Here is a 19,085-nt window from a genome sequence, read left to right on the forward strand (position 1 = left end):
AATAGTTGTGTTTGAGTCCCTCAGTTGTCCTCAGTGTGAAAAGATGGATCTCAAAGTCATTCAGTCACTGCTGGAAAGGGTACAAATACGCAGAAGAACAGAGCTCAGTTTAACTGCACAGAACAAACAAGAGACTCATGAACAACCATCACAAAACAAACAAACAGTCATAGATCATCCAGGTAACCACACACATATTGAGAACCAATGGTTCACATACTTTTAAATGGGGCGATTTTAATAAATTCAGCTATTTTTTTGTCTTGCGGATTATATGCAAACATCTTTTATGTAAAATATCTTACTCAGGACAGTACTAAATAAAAAATAACATGCATTTTGTATGATCTCTCTTATTTTGTTAACATTTTTCACATTTTCACAGATTCTGCAAGGGGTTCACAAACTTTTTCTAACAATTGTATTAATCAACATATTAACCAACACAAGATTACAACACAAACTGCACCATATATTAATATGTAGGTTATCACATATGTAAATAGATGCTGTAAAAACTAAGCTTTGAGATAAAAGTCATGTTTTTTGAGATTAAATAGTTGTTGCGCTGCTGCACATATTTTATTATTCCAAATATTTCCCAATATACAAACAAAAAGGCACCAAGACATCATAATTTTCAATTACAGCCGTATAACAAAAAAAATTGGCTACACATCAAATCAATTAGGCCATTAAATGGCTTTACAATAAGTGCAATAACTTTGACATTCATTTTAATTGCTGATCCTTAATAATTTCTATAATTTCACATAAAAAAAAAATGCAGGCCTTCATAACTGGAAATATTCACCACCCATATCGGCATTCGCTAAAGGCAAGTAAGCAGCAGTTTATCATAACCTATCCCAATGTAAACAGAGTATCAAAGTGAGTAAAATATATCTTAAAATATACTTACAGAGCAAAAATGAGGCAGTTTCCATAACACTATGAAAAAAAAAAGACTTCAGAAAATAAGCATGTGCAAATTATTACCCCCAAAACAGGCTCGTCCTGCACATGAAAAAAGCATCCATCACACAATTCCCTCTTTAGCCCTCTAAAGCATGATTTGAATCACTAAGGAAAATATTTTTTTTTAAAGATGTTGTCATTTGACCTTGAAAACATCCACCTAAAAAAGCTGCAGTGAACAGTCCCACCAGCCAACATGATTATATATGTACTGAAAACAGGTAATTAAATGCTTTTAAAACAAAGAATTGTACCATAAAATAACAGGATCATTGATCAACATGTAGTGCAAACCTTTCCAGCAAATGTACAACATATATGTTCTCAATTATGCCAAAGAAGTCGTTCACGATTTCACAGCTCGTGTTCATGTTACAGAGGCTCTCAACTACTGCTGTCCTTTCAATGGATCCTGTACCCCATTCCCTTTATCTTCATCTGAAAGAAGGCACAGAATGAATACCTTACAGCAGCTATTCAAATGAAACATTTGATGAACAAAAAATGTACACAATGAACCCATTATGAAATAATGTGAAATACTGGAAATATAATTTGATCAATCACAGACATTAAACACACATAATACAGTACAGAATGCTTACTCTGCTTTCGCACAATAACGCTTCGATTTTCCTCATTGTAGGGACAGATGAAGTTAATATAGGTCATGCTGACCTTGTGGTGTTTGACTTCTTTCACGTCGCTGTTTCCGATACCAAATCCCAACCACCAACATGATCAACGCAATAACACATATGACACATATGAACACTATAACACCTGTGGGCAGACCTGATTCTGTAATGGACAAAGAGAGACAGTCAGTTCAAGCATAACCTTCAGTCAGTTATAAACATGACTACAATAACACTTATTACACCGAGGAACTTGATCTACTCACCACTGACAGTAACACGGAAGCTCCTGTATTTGGTCGCTATGTTTTGACTCGTCACCTGTAGTTTATAGAGTCCAGCGTCTGTGGTTTTGGTGTTTGTGATGGTCAGAGATCCGGTCTGATCCAGCTGCAGTCTGTCTTTGAATCTCTCATCAGCTTCATCGTATGAGGGGCTTTTACTGGTCTGTTTGTTGATTTGAGCTATGGGAGTCGCTTCATCTTCAAACTTCCACTTGATCATATCGTAAATCTCTATATCAGCAATATCATGCTGTAAAGTGACAGAATCTCCCTCCGTTACTGACACTTTCTTAGGGATTGCATCTGAAATACGTATCGACAAAATGCACAGAAATAACAGACGTTAATGATTGCATTCAGACAATAATCCTATACTATTAAAAAAAAATAGTTCAATATAATTATATTATTATAATTATTCATATACACCAATCAGGCACAACATTATGACACTGACAGGTGAAGTGAATAACGCTGATTCTCTCTTCATCACGGCACCTGTTAGTGGGTGGATATATTAGGCAGCAAGTGAACATTTTGTCCTCAAAGTTGATATGTTAGAAGCAGGAAAATGGGCAAGCGTAAGGATTTGAGTGAGTTTGACAAGAGCCAAATTGTGATGGCTAGACGACTGGGTCAGAGCATCTCCAAAACTGCAGCTCTTGTGGGGTGTTCCCGGTCTGCAGTGGTCAGAATCTACCAAAAGTGCTCCAAGGAAGGAACAGTGGTGAACCGGCGACAGGGTCATGGACGGCCGATGCTCATTGATGCACGTGGGGAGCGAAGGCTGGCCTGTTTGATGAGCTACTGTAGCTCAAATTGCTCAAGAAGTTAATGCTGGTTATGACAGAAAGGTGTCAGAATACACAGTGCATCACAGTTTGTTGTGTATGGAGCTGCATAGCTGCAGATCAGTCAGGGTGCCCATGCTGACCCCTGTCCACCACTGAAAGCACCAACAGTGGACACCTGAGCATCAGAACTGGACCACGGACCAATGGAAGAAGGATGATTCAGGATGATCTGATGAATCATGGTTTCTTTTACATCACATGGATGGCCGGGTGCATGTGCGTCACTTACCTGGGGAACACATGGCACCAGGATGCACTATGGGAAGAAGGCAAGTCAGTGGAGGCAGTGTGATGCTTTGGGCAATGTTCTGCTGGGAAACCTTCGGTCCTGCCATCCACGTGGATATTACTTTGACACGTACCACCTACCTAAGCACTGTTGCATACCATGTACACCCTTTCATGGGAACGGTATTCCCTGGTGGCTGTGGTCTCTTTCAGCAGGATAATGCTCCTGCCACAAGGCAAAAATGGTTCAGGAATGGTTTGAGGAGCACAACAAAGAGTTTAAGGTGTTGACTTGGCCTGCAAATTCCCCAGATCTCAATCCAATCGAGCATCTGTGGGATGTGCTAAAAAAACAAGTCTGATCCATGGATGCTCCACCTCGCAACTTACAGGACTTAAAGGATCTGCTGCTAACATCTTGGTGTCAGATATCACAGCACACCTTCAGGGGTCTAGTGGAGTCCATGCCTCGACAATCAGGGCTGTTTTGGCAGCAAAAGGGGGACCAACACAATATTAGGAAGGTGGTCATAATGTTATGCCTGATCGGTGTTAATTGTACATAAATATTTCCAGTTTGACACTTGGTCTCTATACATTCAATATATACAAAAATAAAAACACGGATTTCCATATTTAAATTTGAACGGTTCATATTTTTCATCTGATACGTTACATGTGTTATGTATTACCCAATATGAGGGAACATTTTTCAGAAATCTTTAATGTATATAAGCATTAGTTAACCCACAAATTAAATTGACCCCATAATTTACTCACCCTCAAGCCATACTAGTTGTATATGACTTTCTTCTCTCAGCCAAACAATCAGAGTTATATTAAACCATCCTGGCTCTACTAAGCTTTATAATGGGAGTGATTGGAGGATGAGATTTTGAAACCCAAAAAAGTGCAACCATTGATGATAAAATGTACTCCACATGGCTCCAGGGGGTTAATAAAGGCCTTCTGATGTGAATCGATGCATAAAACAAATATCCTTATTTAAAAATGTATAAAGTAAAACAATTAACTTCCGGCACGTGGAGTACATTTTATCATTAATGGATGCTCTTCTCAGGATTTAAGTATTCATTTACAATACTAACATTTCCTTGACAAATATTTTTGCATACTTTAAAGGGATAATTCACCCAAACATGAAAATTCTGTCATCATTTACCCAAGTTCAAGTTGTTCCAAACCTGTATGAATTTCTTTCTTCTGCTGAACACAAAAGAAGATATTTTGAAGAATGATGGTAACCATTGACTTCCACAGTATTTTCTACCATACTATGGAAGTCAACTGTTTGGTTACCCATATGCTTCAAAATATCCTCTTTTGTGTTCTGCAGAAGAAAGAAATTAATACAGGTTTGGAACAACTTGATAGTAAGTAAATGATGGCAGAATTTTCATTTTTGGGTGAACTATCCCTTTAAGTATGCTATTGCAATTTGCAATTGTTGTGTAGAATTTTTATGTTTTGGGTTTTAATGGTCAGGGAAATACGAACCCTTTAATCACAATAATCCATTAGGACTATATCATCGACTACTTACCAAGGACAGTAACACTGAATCTCTTGAGTATTGTTTGGTTGGTGATATTGACGATCTTCACTTCATAAAGCCCAGAGTGTTTGGTTCTGGTGTTTCTGATGGTTAGATCTCCAGTTTGACCATCTAGGTGTAGTTTGTCTTTGAATTTTGCATCATCAGTGTCATATAATAAGACATTATTGCTCTTGATCGTAGCTATGACGTGATGTCCAAACTTCCACTCCACCTCATCATCTTTCTGTATTTTGGTAACACACGTTTCTAGCTTGACAGAATCTCCCTCCACCGATTCTATTGTCTTCAATGCATCTGGCTCAGCACCAAACACACCTGGAGAACAAACAGGAACATATAAAACTCCAATATAACAGATTCAATGGAGATCAAGTTTCTATCATTTCTATCAGTCTACATGTTTCTACCATTTACTCGTCTAAAGCCATGCATATATCACTAAATGGTTTTCTAAAGTGAAATATAAATGGACAAACTTATATTCGACATGATAGTTAAACACAACATTGTCATTTAATGCAGACTACATGTAGGCTACCAATCTGAACTCTATGGATATTTCGTAAATTCCAATATTTAGGTAACACTTTATTTTACTGTGTCATTTTTACATATGTTACATGTATTTACTGTAGTAATAGCTAGAAATTATGCATAATTACGTGCAATTAACCCTAAACCAAACACTCATTCTAACCCTATAGTAAGTGCATATGATTGTCATTAATAAGTACTTAAATGTATAATTACACTGTAATACTGACACCTTAAAATAAAGTGCAACCAATATTTACGTATGTTGCATATATGCACAAATATACATTCTATATCACTGAAAATCATAATGTTCATTATTTTATATGGAAAACAAACTATGGACGGACTACTGTTTAAACGAGCACCTACAGACCATTTGAGAAAATCTTAGTAAATATTTAAGTCTGGATGCGAATAAAACAAACTCACACTAGACATAAACAAGCAGTTGAGTTTTAAATGAAATCTCGCGAGATAGAGGACGAGCAGAATGCGGAAACTGGTGTGCGATTGTGTGGCTACGATATTAAAATTGAAACTGGATCATACAGTAGCGCTTTGTAAAATATATAGAGACTATGGTATTTTTTATCCAGCTAAATAAGGGATTTACGTTATTTGTTGTTTTTGTTTACCCATTAAGAAGCTAAGCACAGCTGTAATTATTTATTTTTGAAAAATAAACGTTGATAGAAACCTATACGCGTTTAGAAACTATTGAGAACCGAGGCTGTGGATAATGCTTTACATTGAACCATCGTTGTGACGGATAGTCACCAAAATACGGGTAAGAATAATATTTTTATATACACCAAAGCCGTTTTGTGTTTGTGTTCCACATCACGGAGGAAATTCATTGTATAAAGCCATAGGTCTAGACAGAGATCTGTCATCGGACAAAAATGGTGGATGATATGAATTCATGATAAAGTTTTGGTAAATAAGCAACTGTCGGGTGAATTAGTGACATACGCCGGATTAACTTGACCAAAGCAACAATTTACACTGATATGTAAAACAATTTTACAGGCAGGGACGTTATTTTTCTCGTTACGTTGACATTCTTGCTCCCAGAGTGGACTTGACGCCCTTTGGGCGGTAAATGTTGTTCCCACACACGTCGGGCTCTTCCACTAGAGGGCGCTTCACGGTTCAGAAAAACGACTTCTCCACTGAGTAGCATACAAACCTCTGGAGGGTTTTGGGCTTATTAAAGGCATTTGTACAATGGAAAGTATAATTATTTAAATATGTTAGTAACCAGAATAGGTACTTCTAAATAAAACAGAATCCCCCTCCCTGCTATTTCCATACAATTATTTAAAAAAATCCCGTATCATGTTAATCACAAATTGGTGTGATTAGTTCATCGTAATCACCGCTTACAAAAGTAACAGGTACCACGTGACAACGCTATGACTGACCGGTCTAGACAATGATTTACACGGTTCATGAACTATGCTGGCAGGACATTTCAAGGCGATTGTAAATTGTGCTAATCATTTCTAAGCATGTACAAGCTTGCACACGTTTTCCATTTGCTTTTCCGTCATTGAGAAGAATTTCAAGTGTCCTGCTGTGTAACAAACAGGCTGTAGTCTAAATCTATTTTCTTATTCTTGTGGTACATTCAAAAAATATGAAATTAAAATAGTACAATTATTTAATGTAGCCTCACGAGTCTGATATGAAGCCATGGAACTGCGTGTACAACAATCATACAATTATGAGTAATTATTCAAATTGAAAAATGCTGTTTAAATTACTTGTCCACCAGAGCATTTTAAGGTACAGTGCCATTTAAAGCAGTGTTTGTAACAGTTAGACTACCATATGCTGCATCCAAATAAGCATGCAATTTAATGCCATAACATTTTTTTATGGTCAGAAACAGGTTAATCCAGATAAATAAGTAAACTTTAACTTATTTGGAGTGTAATTATACTAAATATGGGTGAAAGACATTTTTCGGGTGATCTATCCCTTTAAGTGATAAGCTGTTTCAATACAAAAGCAGTTGTTCAGCATGTTGAGGCCTCTCCTCCACTTACTTCCATTCAAAACAGAAGGGCCTCTTTTCTCCATGTTGTTACCACTTTTTATGCCAAAGTCGAAGGCTCTTACTGGGGGAGGGGCTCTTGAGAAAACTCTTTCATAACTGCTGAGCCTCAAAATGTCAAGCTTCCTGTTGAGAACAACTTTTTTTTATAGATCTACAAAAGATCGGCCAATTGGGATTAAACAATTTTACATTCCTTCATAACCAGACATTGTTAAAAAAAACACCACAATTAAAAAGACAATTGACACTAACTTAAAACACATTTTGAATAAATGATCAACAATATTGTTCTGTTTATTAACTGATCAAGTACTTTAAAGCAGGGTGGATTCTGAAAGGCTGTCAATATTTTTATTGTTTGGCTAAAAAAACAAACAAAAACGTTCTGACAGTGATTCAAACGCTATCATTTCTCTGTGCCGTTATTGTTATAGTTGTGGCGTGGACTGGTCTCTACTATTTATTTATGTTTAGACAATCTCTAGAACTGTATCTTTATCATTACAGTTATCATCTTTGGCATGAATACAGTAAATAATAATTATTAATACAGTAAAATTATGCCATGTGTCTCAACTCCTCATATTTGAAATTAAAGTAATTTTCCTGGCTAAATCATTATTAAAGGGATAGTTCACCAAAAAATGAAGAATCTTTCATTTATTCACCCTTACGTAGTTCCAAACCTGTATGACTTTTTTATCCCCATACGAGCTTATCACTTAAAGGGATAGATCACCCGAAAAATGTCTTTCACCCATATTTAGTATAATTACACTCCAAATAAGTTAAAGTTTACTTATTTATCTGGATTAACCTGTTTCTGACCATAAAAAAAGGTTATGGCATTAAATTGCATGCTTATTTGGATGCAGCATATGGTAGTCTAACTGTTACAAACACTGCTTTAAATGGCACTTCCATTAAAGTCAATGTAACACTTGCCTCCAGCAGATCAGTTATGGCAGCTGGGAGAAGGTTATATTTAAACAAACATGCCTTCTTTAGTCTAACTATAGCAGCACATTGCACTATAATGTCAAGGTCATGGGTTTGATTCCCAGCGAACAGAAATATAAGCTACAGTATCAAACAGAAAACCATTAAATTTGAAGTAAATAGTAAATTCTTTTACCATTTTGTTGTATAAATAATCTGTGTGATTATTGTATCATGATAGTTGAGATGGTTGGTCATTTTGTATTTCCCTGACCATTAAAAACCAAAACATACAAAATCTACACAACAATTGCAAATTGCAATAGCATACTTAAAGGGATAGTTCACCCATAAATGAGATTTCTGTCATTAATTACTCACCCTCATGTCTTTCCAAACCTGTAAGACTTTCGTTTATCTTCGGAACACAAATCAAGATATTTTTGATGAAATCCGAGAGGCTTCTGAACCACACATAAGCAGCAACATCATTGTACCTTTCAAGGCTCATAAAGGTAGCAAAGACATCATTAAAATAGTCCATGTGACTATAGTGGTTCAACCTTAATATTATGAAGCGACGAGAATACTTTTTGTGTACAAAAACAAAATAAAACAAAAATAATGATTTTATTCAACAGTTTTTACTTCTATGCCGTTTACATTGTGTAGACAGTGCAGCGCTTCCACGTTCTACGTCAGAACGTCGACTCCTGCGTCAGCATCACACGCATGCGTCGTGCCGCTCATGTAAACAGTGTCGGCGATACTGAGCCGGCATTCTGACGTAGAACCTGGAAGCACTGCACTGCGTTCACTTTGTCAACTGCGTAGGAAAGTGACAGGAGAGAGAAGAATAAAGTTGTTATTTTTGTTTTTGCACACAAAATTATTCTTGTCGCCCTTTCTGGGCCTTGAAAAGTTTAATGTCAATGCTGCCTACACTGATAAAAACAACTTGTAGGATTTACTTGATAAAATCATTGTAACAATTTGCACTCAGTTTTTCTAAGTAAATTTTACTGCTGTGATATCAAGTACAATTTACTTGCCAGTATCAAGTAAAATGTACTTAACTCTAAATGTAACATTTGTGAAGACATTAAGTAAATGTTACTTAATTATATTTAACTTAGCATGTTGTATTTATTAAAAGTAATTAAGTAAATTTAAAATGTGAAAATATCAAGTAAATTTTATTAATCTTTAACATTTACTGTTATGAAGTAATTAAGTAGATTTTATAATGTCTATCCATTTCACATTTTGAATTACTTAGTTTAATAAATTAATATTACTCACTATTATTATATACACTGCAATAATTCTTGCCTTGGTTTTACTCTAACTTTAGCAAAACTCACACATTCTAAGCAGAATGTTGTAAGAATAAAACTTTTAACAGTATTACTACTTACAATTACTTATTCAGTAATTGTTTTACATGCCGGTCTAACCTGTCGTCAAACTAACGTCAGGCTCCACTTGTCACCACGACGGTAACCCCCAAAACTCCCAACATGACAAAAACTTTTCTAAATCCCACCTTAATAGAACATTAAACAATAATAACAAGTCTTTTACTTATTTATCCTGCTTAAAACACATGAAGATAAACAAATTAAACATTTTCTCTTCAAATTAAATCCGATGCAAAGCATTCTGGGAACTATAAATCCCCCAGTAGATTATACACAATAAAATTAAGTAAATGTTCATTTAAATATAGGCCTATTAAAAAAAGCAGCGAACATCCTCGTTTTAAGTGAGTGCTTCCATTTCAGTAGCAAAACCAAACAAAAAACACGACTTTCCAAACAATTAAATAAATAAAGACAAGATTAAAGCAATGCGACGAGCATCGCGATGGGTCAAAAAGCAAGGTAAACAATATGCGGTGCAGCGCGATGAGACAGTACGGATGCCCTGTATCTAATGCACGCGGTTGCGAAGCTTCCAACAGCGGTCAGGATTTGTAAAGTTTCCATTGATGCTTCGCAGACCAATGTCTACGGACCGTCTCTGCCACTGCAAGCCGGATCTTGTTGTAAAAAAAAAAAAAAAAAAGCGCACCGACACACTTTGCTTTTTTCAGATTAAAATTTACTTAGTTTTTTTGGTGAATGTGCTGTGACTATAAAATAGTTAAATAGTATTTGTAAATATAAGATACAATTTACTTTTTCTTCTCAGTTATGTTATTACATGAATAAATTGTGTAAATTTTACTCAAGATATTATAGTACCAACTTAATCTTGATTTTACAATGTATAAATTACATGAATTAATGTAATAGATTTTACCATACCACAAAGTCATTATTTTCAGTGTATGTGTGGTTCAGAAACCTCTCGGATTTCATCAAAAATATCTTAATTTGTGTTCCGAAGATGAACCTTCGTTCTTAGGGTTTGGAACGACATAAGGGTAAGTACTTAATGAAATAAATGTAATTTTGGGTGAACTAACCCTTTAATGGTAGTGTTTATACATAAAAATATGTTGATCTTACAAAAAAAAAAGTGGTCAGTTGAAATGCTCAAATGATCATGTGACAATTATTTGATAAACCATGCATAAATTATATTTATGAACTTGGCATATGTTCATCCAAATCAACTGACAATGCATTGAAAGTATAGACTTTATCAGCTCATGGGTTCTCTGGGAATAAAATCCCATGACCTTGGCCTAGTTTTAATAAACTGTGCATCAGTGGATTTTAGAAGCACATTTGTTTACATCCCATAGATGAATAAAAAGGAAATGGACTGCATGCTAAAAAAAAACATTGCAATCCTATATCTATATCCACTGCTGTGCTGAGAAACCACAACAAAACATTCCAGACTTCAAAAATCACCACTCTTTAGTTTATAACAACCTAACAAAATGCACTCCGGTTTGTCATTTGGTTTGCATTAGCAACAATGCCTGCAGCAAGCTATACTTCCAGCTCTACCATAAAAGACACATCAGGGCTAAACACGCGCCATTGCATTCTGAAACACTTCGCAAATTCACAACCCAACTCAAAAACTCGTTGCGTTGCCAGAGACACTAATAGCGCAATTCGGTAAACTTATCGATGCGAACTAATGTCATAGCGATGAGTTTGAAAATAGCATTTATAATCAAGTTATACTCTATTTATTAAGTCGATATGTTTATAGAAACTCACCTGAATAATAAAACATCCGGGTTGTTGTCAGAAATGTATGTCTATCGCCCCCTTGAGTACTGAAGTCTGTCACGCCAACGCAAGAGCGCACACTATCCTCGCGAAAATTCTTTCACACCAGATGTCATGGTGAGATTTATGGCTTTTTATATATAAACACGTGTATTATGACACAGATGCTAATTATAAAACGTATAAATGTTCCTTCAATAGATATTTTTAAACCAAATTACAGATGCACAAAATTATTATTATTTTTTTTTTACTAAGTTAACGTTTATTGTCATTTTACTCTATAATTATAGTAACAGTTAATTACTAATAGGCTAATTCCACTATTTGCTTATCAAGAATTAGAATGAACGCAAAAACTTATTTCTTGTAGATATATAGGCCTATATTAATTTCATACGGCTGATTCAGCTTTGAAGCTGGCTTGACATTTGCACGACACTTCTAAACATGAATAACTGGACCTGCAGCTTATTAAGTATGAACGAAAACCACCACCCACGTCATGAACTGGCGTAACATAGCCTACAAGAAATATAAATGACGCATTTCACCATCATGTTGTCTGCGTTTAAAAAGCTGTTCACAAATTATGATTACGATACATTTGAGAAAATAAGGACATAGGCTGAAGTACAACAGACATAAAGGGGAAAAAAATGACATAGCCTTGTCTTCCAAAACAGCATCCTCCAAAATAGCATCTAAAAATTGTATGAACAAAACCCCAAATCTTCAATTCTTAAACCTAAATATTCAAATATTTACAATACAAACGGCATCAGATACACAGGAATTAAGGCCTATTGGTATCTCCGGAAGTCTGATTTGGCCTATATAAAAATATTACACAAAAAGCATGAATAGATCTCGAGAAACATAAATTTAATTTACCTGAATAGCACAACCGCATAAAATATAGTTCCCAAAGACCCGACGTGATTCGGACGTCAATCTCCAAAAGGCTGATAATAATTATCGCAAGGCCTGAACTTGAAACCCAGTGGTGTCTGACGCTTCATAAAGCCAAATAAAGCTAAATAAAAAACATACACCATTTTCCTACTCCCTGGCTTGCATCTTAATAAACGCAAACACGATGAACACGTTACGATCCACAAGGAATAAGAAAACACGGGTATAAAAGCAAATACGCATTATTTATTTCCGGTTCTATTAATTAAAAACGAAAGTGTTATAGCTACATAAATAAAATTACTACTTACCCTCCACGGATAATAAGACAATAAACATTAAATACGCGTTTCCCATTTTGATTGAAGAATTCAGTAATTTCTGGAGCTTAAAAACGATGAAGATCGTAGCTATAAATATCCATATAAATCCGTCGTGCTGTAGTTTCTCAACCGCACCCAGCCAGATTGCGACAATTACTAAAAAATGGCTAAAGAATGACCGAGACACTTTTATGTTGACTGCGAGTTACAGTTAATATTCCTTAAGATATGTACGATGTGGAAAATGGGTTAGGTTCCCTAAAGGGTACAAATACAAGAGAGCGCACAACTCGCTCGAAATGGCTGAATCTTCCGTCTGGCAGGTAACGTGACGCGGGGACGACACAGACTCATAACGCCACCTACCGTACAAAAACCATACACACTCAACCAACTCGCCCCCCCAAAAACATCCTTGTACACCTGCGCTGTCTGGACAACATGAGTGGACATCAGTCTCAGTTTCGTGAGAAATACTGTGAGGAAGTTTTAATTGTAAGATCCCATAAGAAATGAAAATACCATTAAGAATAAAAAATGTACTATTAAATACTACTATTCCAGTTGGGCCTATACTTGACAAAATACTTATTTTAGCACTTGACTCGGACAGTATCTTTTAGCATTAGCCTGCTTAGCACTGTATTTGGCCCTATATCATGACTTTCTTTTGAGAATATTAAGAATCATGTTGACATTTGTGGACAGGTGCTAGCCTGCTTAAGATTTTATCTGTCCGACAACTACCAAGTTATTTTTGTAAATGAAAAGATGTCCTGTGTAACACAGATAAAGTGCAGTGTGCCTCAAGGCTCAGTCTTGGGTCCTTTGTTATTCTCAATTTACATGTTCCCTTCAATTGATATCATTCGGATACTATTACACAGATGAAATTCAGCGTTATATATCCTCCTTTAAAGCTATTGTTTTGCAGTAAGCACATTATAGACTAGATATTGATTTATTTACATCTGATCAATACAAATAAATTGTGTTAACTAAGTAGTGTTGGGCCTGATTGGACCTAATGTCCCTATTAAGGCTTTCATATCAGAAATATTGCCATGCTATGGATTCTCTCTCTGATAATGAATAGAAAAGTTAGTTTATGTATCCATAACTTCAAAAATAGATTATTGCAATGCACTATTGTTTGGTTGTCCCAGAGTCTTAATAAAAATGCAGCCCATTTTAAAATTTGCATGTCAGTATGAGCATGTCAGTATATCTAGTCATAATCGTATCTACAATTGCTATCAAATTACATTTATACTATTTTAAAACCTTTTATTTCTAAATATTGTATTATATGTAAGAAAATCCTGACCACTTTTTCTCTCTTTCCTGCAGCCATGAACATCAGGGTTCCAGCAGCACCTGACATCTGATCAGTGGAGACTGGAAATGAGCTCTGAAAATGAGAAAGAGCGACATTTATTAGTGTACCTGAATGTGTTAGCTTGATCTATGACAAACACTATGAAACTACAGCAGATCTGTTTGTAATTCTTTAATAAAAAAATAGAACATGTAAGATAATCACTAATTTAGAATGATGTGCTATGCATGTGTTCATAAATTCATTTCTTTTTCGTCCCTTAATTACATTGGCGTCAACTGAGATTGTACACAGATGCTTGTTTTTGTTTAAAGTCCAAATATAAAGGATGTTAGTGAGGAATCTCAGAACATTTGTAAATTCAAACCAAATATTTATATATTTTGTCTGTGTTAATATTATCTATGGCCATGTATAGACAGCTTTTGGTTCTCCTATCATCTCTAAATTAACTCTCTAAATTTTAATTTTGAGTTTGATGTCTGTCATATATGTTGTATGTGTTTTCTGTTGTGGTGTTAACAGAAAATAAAATACATTTCTATAAATCTTGCACTTTGTCCTGTTAATCTATAGTATTCTAATGTGTTGTAATAGATTACATAAAGAAGAATTTGTCTGTGCATATAAAAAATGTATGATCCAAATGAAATGGTTGCATGACTGAAACTGAACTTTAACAAAATAATATTGTAAATGGATCATTAAAATAATTTTCTTAGTGCTTTTGGTCTGTGCAAGTAGAGGAACTGTATTAATGCTGACCCATATCTAAAAAAGAAAGAAAAAGCATACCAAACTAACTAAACAACATGAGTATGCAATATACTGAGCAAGACAGCCTTATAACAGGTTAATATATTCATGAAACATTCTCCAGACATTTTTAGCTTTAATGAATTTTCTGGATGTTACAATAATTCATATGTAAAACTGAAAATACAGGGGAAAAAACATGAACAATTGGTAATAAGACATTGTTTTCATACATCAAGAATTTCACTTGGCAAAACTTAAAATGTAAATACAAAAACTTTATGAACCAGTAAAAAAAAAAAAAAAAATCTTGGTATAAAAAATATACAAGTTTACATTAAAAGTAAAAGAAAATTATTAGTGCAACAGTAAAAGCAACATAATAAGCAACAAAAACAACCACCAAATAGCAATATGATCAATTATGATACACTTCAAAAAGTGTCAGCATTGTATAGCATTGTTTTTCATGTTTTCATTTTGTGTATTTTATTATTCACTGTATGATTGACATCATGCAAACTGTCAATAGTTTGAGATGCCTGGTATATTCCTTATTTACATTCCTGAGGAACATAAAGGACAGCTCAACATCATTGTCCTAATACAACATCATCATATTCATCTTCATGTGATGGCGCAGGTTGCTCTCTCCTCTTCTGATAAGCTCTTCTGGATCTGATGTCATAAACCAGCACAGCAACAGTAGCCACGCCCACCAGAGCAGAGACAGCCAATCGAATCACAGCTTCAGTGAAACCACAACAGTGGGCAGGGCCTGAGGAAAGACAAAAACTACTGAAAAAAGTTCAAGATCAGCAGGCTTGATACAGTTCAAATATCACAGGTTATGTACCTGCACATGTGTGACAGAGTTGACTGATGTTGTCCAGATGTTGAGTCTGGTTGCTGATGGGATTGTTCAGCACACAGCTGTAGGTGTTTTTATCCTGATATTCCACCTCCAGAGGTAGAGAGAGACTGATGCTGAGATCAGACACACTGATGCTGGACAATAAACTGTTTCCTTTGTACCAGGAGAGAGTCACATGACCCACATTCACAGCTGAACACACCAATGAACAATTTGATGAGGATGATGATGAAGAACATTGTGAAGAGTTACTGCTGATGACAGGAATCGGCAGAGGCGCTGGAAAACGAGCGAATGAAGAGAAATCTTACAAAGAATTTAGTTTAAAACACATGTAGTCTTGTTAAATGACACATTTAGATGTTCCACAGACTCTTCTTTTTTACATGTGGTCTAAAATTGTAGTGCAGCACAACATGCAGTTTGCAGGGTTAATTCATCTACTGGAATCACACCTTTTTAAACAATCTTATGCATTAGAATTAGACAAAATATAGGGGAAAAAATATAGTTTATTTTACTAATTTAGTAGCATTACTGTAAATAGAGTTGAATACTAAATATGAGCTATTTCACCACTGTTGTACCTGGACATGGCCAACAGAGTCCACTGTTGTCCAGATGTTGAGTCTGGTTGCCGAGGGTATTGTTCAGCACACAGCTGTAGGTGTTTTTATCCTGATATTCCACCTCCAGAGGTAGAGAGAGACTGATGCTGAGATCAGACACACTGATGCTGGACAATAAACTGTTTCCTTTGTACCAGGAGAGAGTCACATGACTCACATTCACAGCTGAACACACCAATGAACAGTTTAATGATGATGATGATGAACACTGTGAAGAGTCTCTGGTGATGACAGGAATGGGCAGACGAGCTGGAAAATTAAGTTAGAATAAAATAATAGTGTTATAATATTCACGATTAAATTCATTTTAAAAGGAATTGTGCCCAGAATTATGGAAACATAACATGAAGAATAAATAACACTGTATTTCTCTATACTCACCATAGACAGAAACTGTGAATGTCTCGTATGAGACTCTATCACTGATGATCTCTAGTTTATAAACTCCAGCATGTACAGTTTTGATGTTTGTGATGGTCAGAGATCCAGTATTATATTCCAGCTCCAGTCTGCCTCTGAATCTCCCGTCAGCACCATCATATGTGTTGAAGACTCCCTCCTTCTTATTGATTTGTGCAATGAGAGTCTCTTGAGGTCCAAACATCCAAAGTAGTTCTTTATCTTTCTGCTCCTCAATGTTTAGAGTAACAGAATCTCCCTCCATCACCTTTATGTGACCCGTCTCAACACCAGACACACCTGGAGAGCAATGGAACAGGAACTGTCTCAATAGCAGATTATTTAGTCCAAATTTCTCATTACTTGGTACAGGCTGGTAGACCATCTTGGAACAACAACAAACCACTTTAATTTTTTTTTTTTTTTTTTTTAATGGTAGCTATCAACTAGCTAATGACCAATTTGGATCTGGTCAAAAACAGCTACCTCTACCAGCCTTTTCAGGAAATTTATTAGATCCCCGATTGTATGGCTTAATTATCACTAGTTTAAATCTTATTACTCTCTAATTCGAATAATTTATACCATAAAAACACGAATTACTTACCAAGCAGCCGTTCATAATAAACACAGAACCAAACAATTTTATAAAACAATTTCTTTGACTGAGACGTCATTTCTTAAAAATTATACCGCAATAAAAAGGAATTTCCTAAAACTTTGCTGAGGATGGCTCTCGTGTGTTAATTAGGATATTTAATCTTTTATAATAAAAATACTCTCTGCATTTAAACAGAAACTTAAAGCCTCGTGGTCTGTAGCGAAATAAGAAACTAACGTCGAAACTCAGTCAGAGGATCTGAAGTTCTTTGCGCGCCGAGTGTGTGTGCGCGCGCTTGTGACCGCGCTTGATTGTCAGGAATGTTTCACACACACACACACACACACACACACACACACACACACACACACACACATATATATATATATATATATATATATATATATATATATATATATATATATATATATATTTTTTTTTTTTTTTACATTATTATTATTATTATTTTATTTTTTATTTACCTTTTATTGAATTTCATACGGAGCCCCTAAAAGGACATGGTGGTAAAAAAAAAAAAAAAATGGGAAGGAAGGAAATTTTACGTGGTAGTGGAAAAAAATTTGGGATGGGAGGAATTATTATTTTTTTTTTTAATCTTTTGCGTTCCCTCGCAAAGTTATAATCGTTCCCTTGCTGTATGCTCTGACAAACACTTCCTCTTTAATGTCCCGCTGGCTGGCAGTAGTGTTTCAGTTAGTAACAATAATGCACACAAATAATGCGCGGCTCATTGAGTTTGAACTTGTTGGACTCAAAAATGAAGAAATGCAGTCAGTGCTAATGTCAAGCAGTTCATTTGGCAATATATACACAGATTCGAGCTTCCCGGATTAATAACTCGTGAGCTAAACGTTGTTAAAAACACAAATGCAGCTACTTCCAATCATAGTAACCTAGACAACAAGCTACAACAACCCAATTTTCCTCAAATGTGTTTTATAATAAATTGGTCTCTATGAGCAAGCGGCGGAGATACACGGCTGAAGGGACAGTCTGAAAAGTGCAAAACCCAACACTTAGTTTGAAAAAAAATGCATAACGTTTATGATTATTAATTATTAAATAAAATAATATAATAATAATAATAACTAAACTGTTATTAGTAAAAAATATTAAATAAATTGTAACGCCATCAAATCCAGTAAGCAATTATCATGCAAAAGCTGTTGTATGTATGTGTACCAACATCATTTGTAAAGAAGGCCTTTAATGTGCTACTTGCCAAACTAAGTGTTGTAGTACTAACCAGCAGGAGAGCAGTGATGTATGAACTGAATTTGGTGACAGTACCGTGTGTTACAGTGAAGTCAGTGGCGATTTCTTTAAGACTGCAAGGGAAGCTCGGCTTCCCTTATAATGTCACAAAATTAATGGTCAAATATGTACTACTGTATTAACATTTTATTGACTAAAAATGCTTTAGAAAACGTTCATCTCAAAGACGAGTTCGTTCAGAATCAGTTACACATAGCAGGTCGGCTGACTCGATTTCCTTCTCATACATTCCCGCAGCGTCACAGTGCATTTCCCTATTGAAGCCCAGCGTCCATTGACTTCAATGGGGCTGCCTTGAACGTTTTTTTTTCATCGCTTCGAAACTAGACGGTCATTGGATAAACGCTGCGATTATGTCCCGCCCACGGACGCTCAGCGTCTCTAGGGGTGAATGGGGAGTGGGCTGGCCCGGACTCCGAGCTTCTGCGTGATGATTGGAGGGTCTATAAGACTGCATCTCCTTTTGACTGACAGCGATTCTGTACTATAAGGAATCCCTGAAGCTATTCACGCTCAGTCCCATCGCGGATTTCTCAAATTCAGTCGAAATAAAAACTGCTGCAACCTATTTCTTTGATATTTGCTTGGCGAAATTGCTTGATTTTCATCATACATTTCACACAATTATACACCACATTCCTTGTTTCAGTTTTACAGAGT

General features: G+C 35.6%; 2 protein-coding genes across 3 annotated transcripts; both read right to left on the reverse strand.

Annotated features, from left to right (window-relative positions):
- Positions 1–448: 448 nt before the first annotated feature.
- On the reverse strand, positions 449–13,865 carry si:dkey-182g1.2 (muscle M-line assembly protein unc-89). Of its 2 annotated transcripts, none has more exons than XM_067396536.1 (5): positions 12,520–13,865; positions 4,547–4,876; positions 1,883–2,203; positions 1,657–1,779; positions 449–1,416 (listed from the first exon to the last, which is right to left on the reverse strand). In XM_067396536.1, the coding sequence occupies exons 1-5, from the start codon at positions 12,563–12,565 to the stop codon at positions 1,367–1,369; spliced, it is 870 nt and encodes a 289-aa protein (XP_067252637.1). In that variant the 5' UTR covers positions 12,566–13,865; the 3' UTR covers positions 449–1,366. The 2 variants fall into 2 exon arrangements, 1 of the variants encoding a protein (XP_067252637.1); XR_010896099.1 differs by having other exon boundaries at positions 450–1,416; positions 1,584–1,779; positions 12,520–13,864.
- Positions 13,866–14,992: 1,127 nt separating this feature from the next.
- On the reverse strand, positions 14,993–17,264 carry LOC137027911 (CD48 antigen-like). Its single transcript, XM_067396531.1, has 5 exons — positions 17,136–17,264; positions 16,511–16,828; positions 16,088–16,378; positions 15,483–15,779; positions 14,993–15,404 (listed from the first exon to the last, which is right to left on the reverse strand). The coding sequence occupies exons 1-5, from the start codon at positions 17,203–17,205 to the stop codon at positions 15,220–15,222; spliced, it is 1,161 nt and encodes a 386-aa protein (XP_067252632.1). The 5' UTR covers positions 17,206–17,264; the 3' UTR covers positions 14,993–15,219.
- Between the last annotated feature and the right edge of the window lie 1,821 nt (positions 17,265–19,085).

Source organism: Chanodichthys erythropterus, chromosome 10 (genome assembly GCF_024489055.1).
Source record: "Chanodichthys erythropterus isolate Z2021 chromosome 10, ASM2448905v1, whole genome shotgun sequence".
NCBI classification, from domain to species: Eukaryota; Metazoa; Chordata; class Actinopteri; order Cypriniformes; family Xenocyprididae; genus Chanodichthys; species Chanodichthys erythropterus.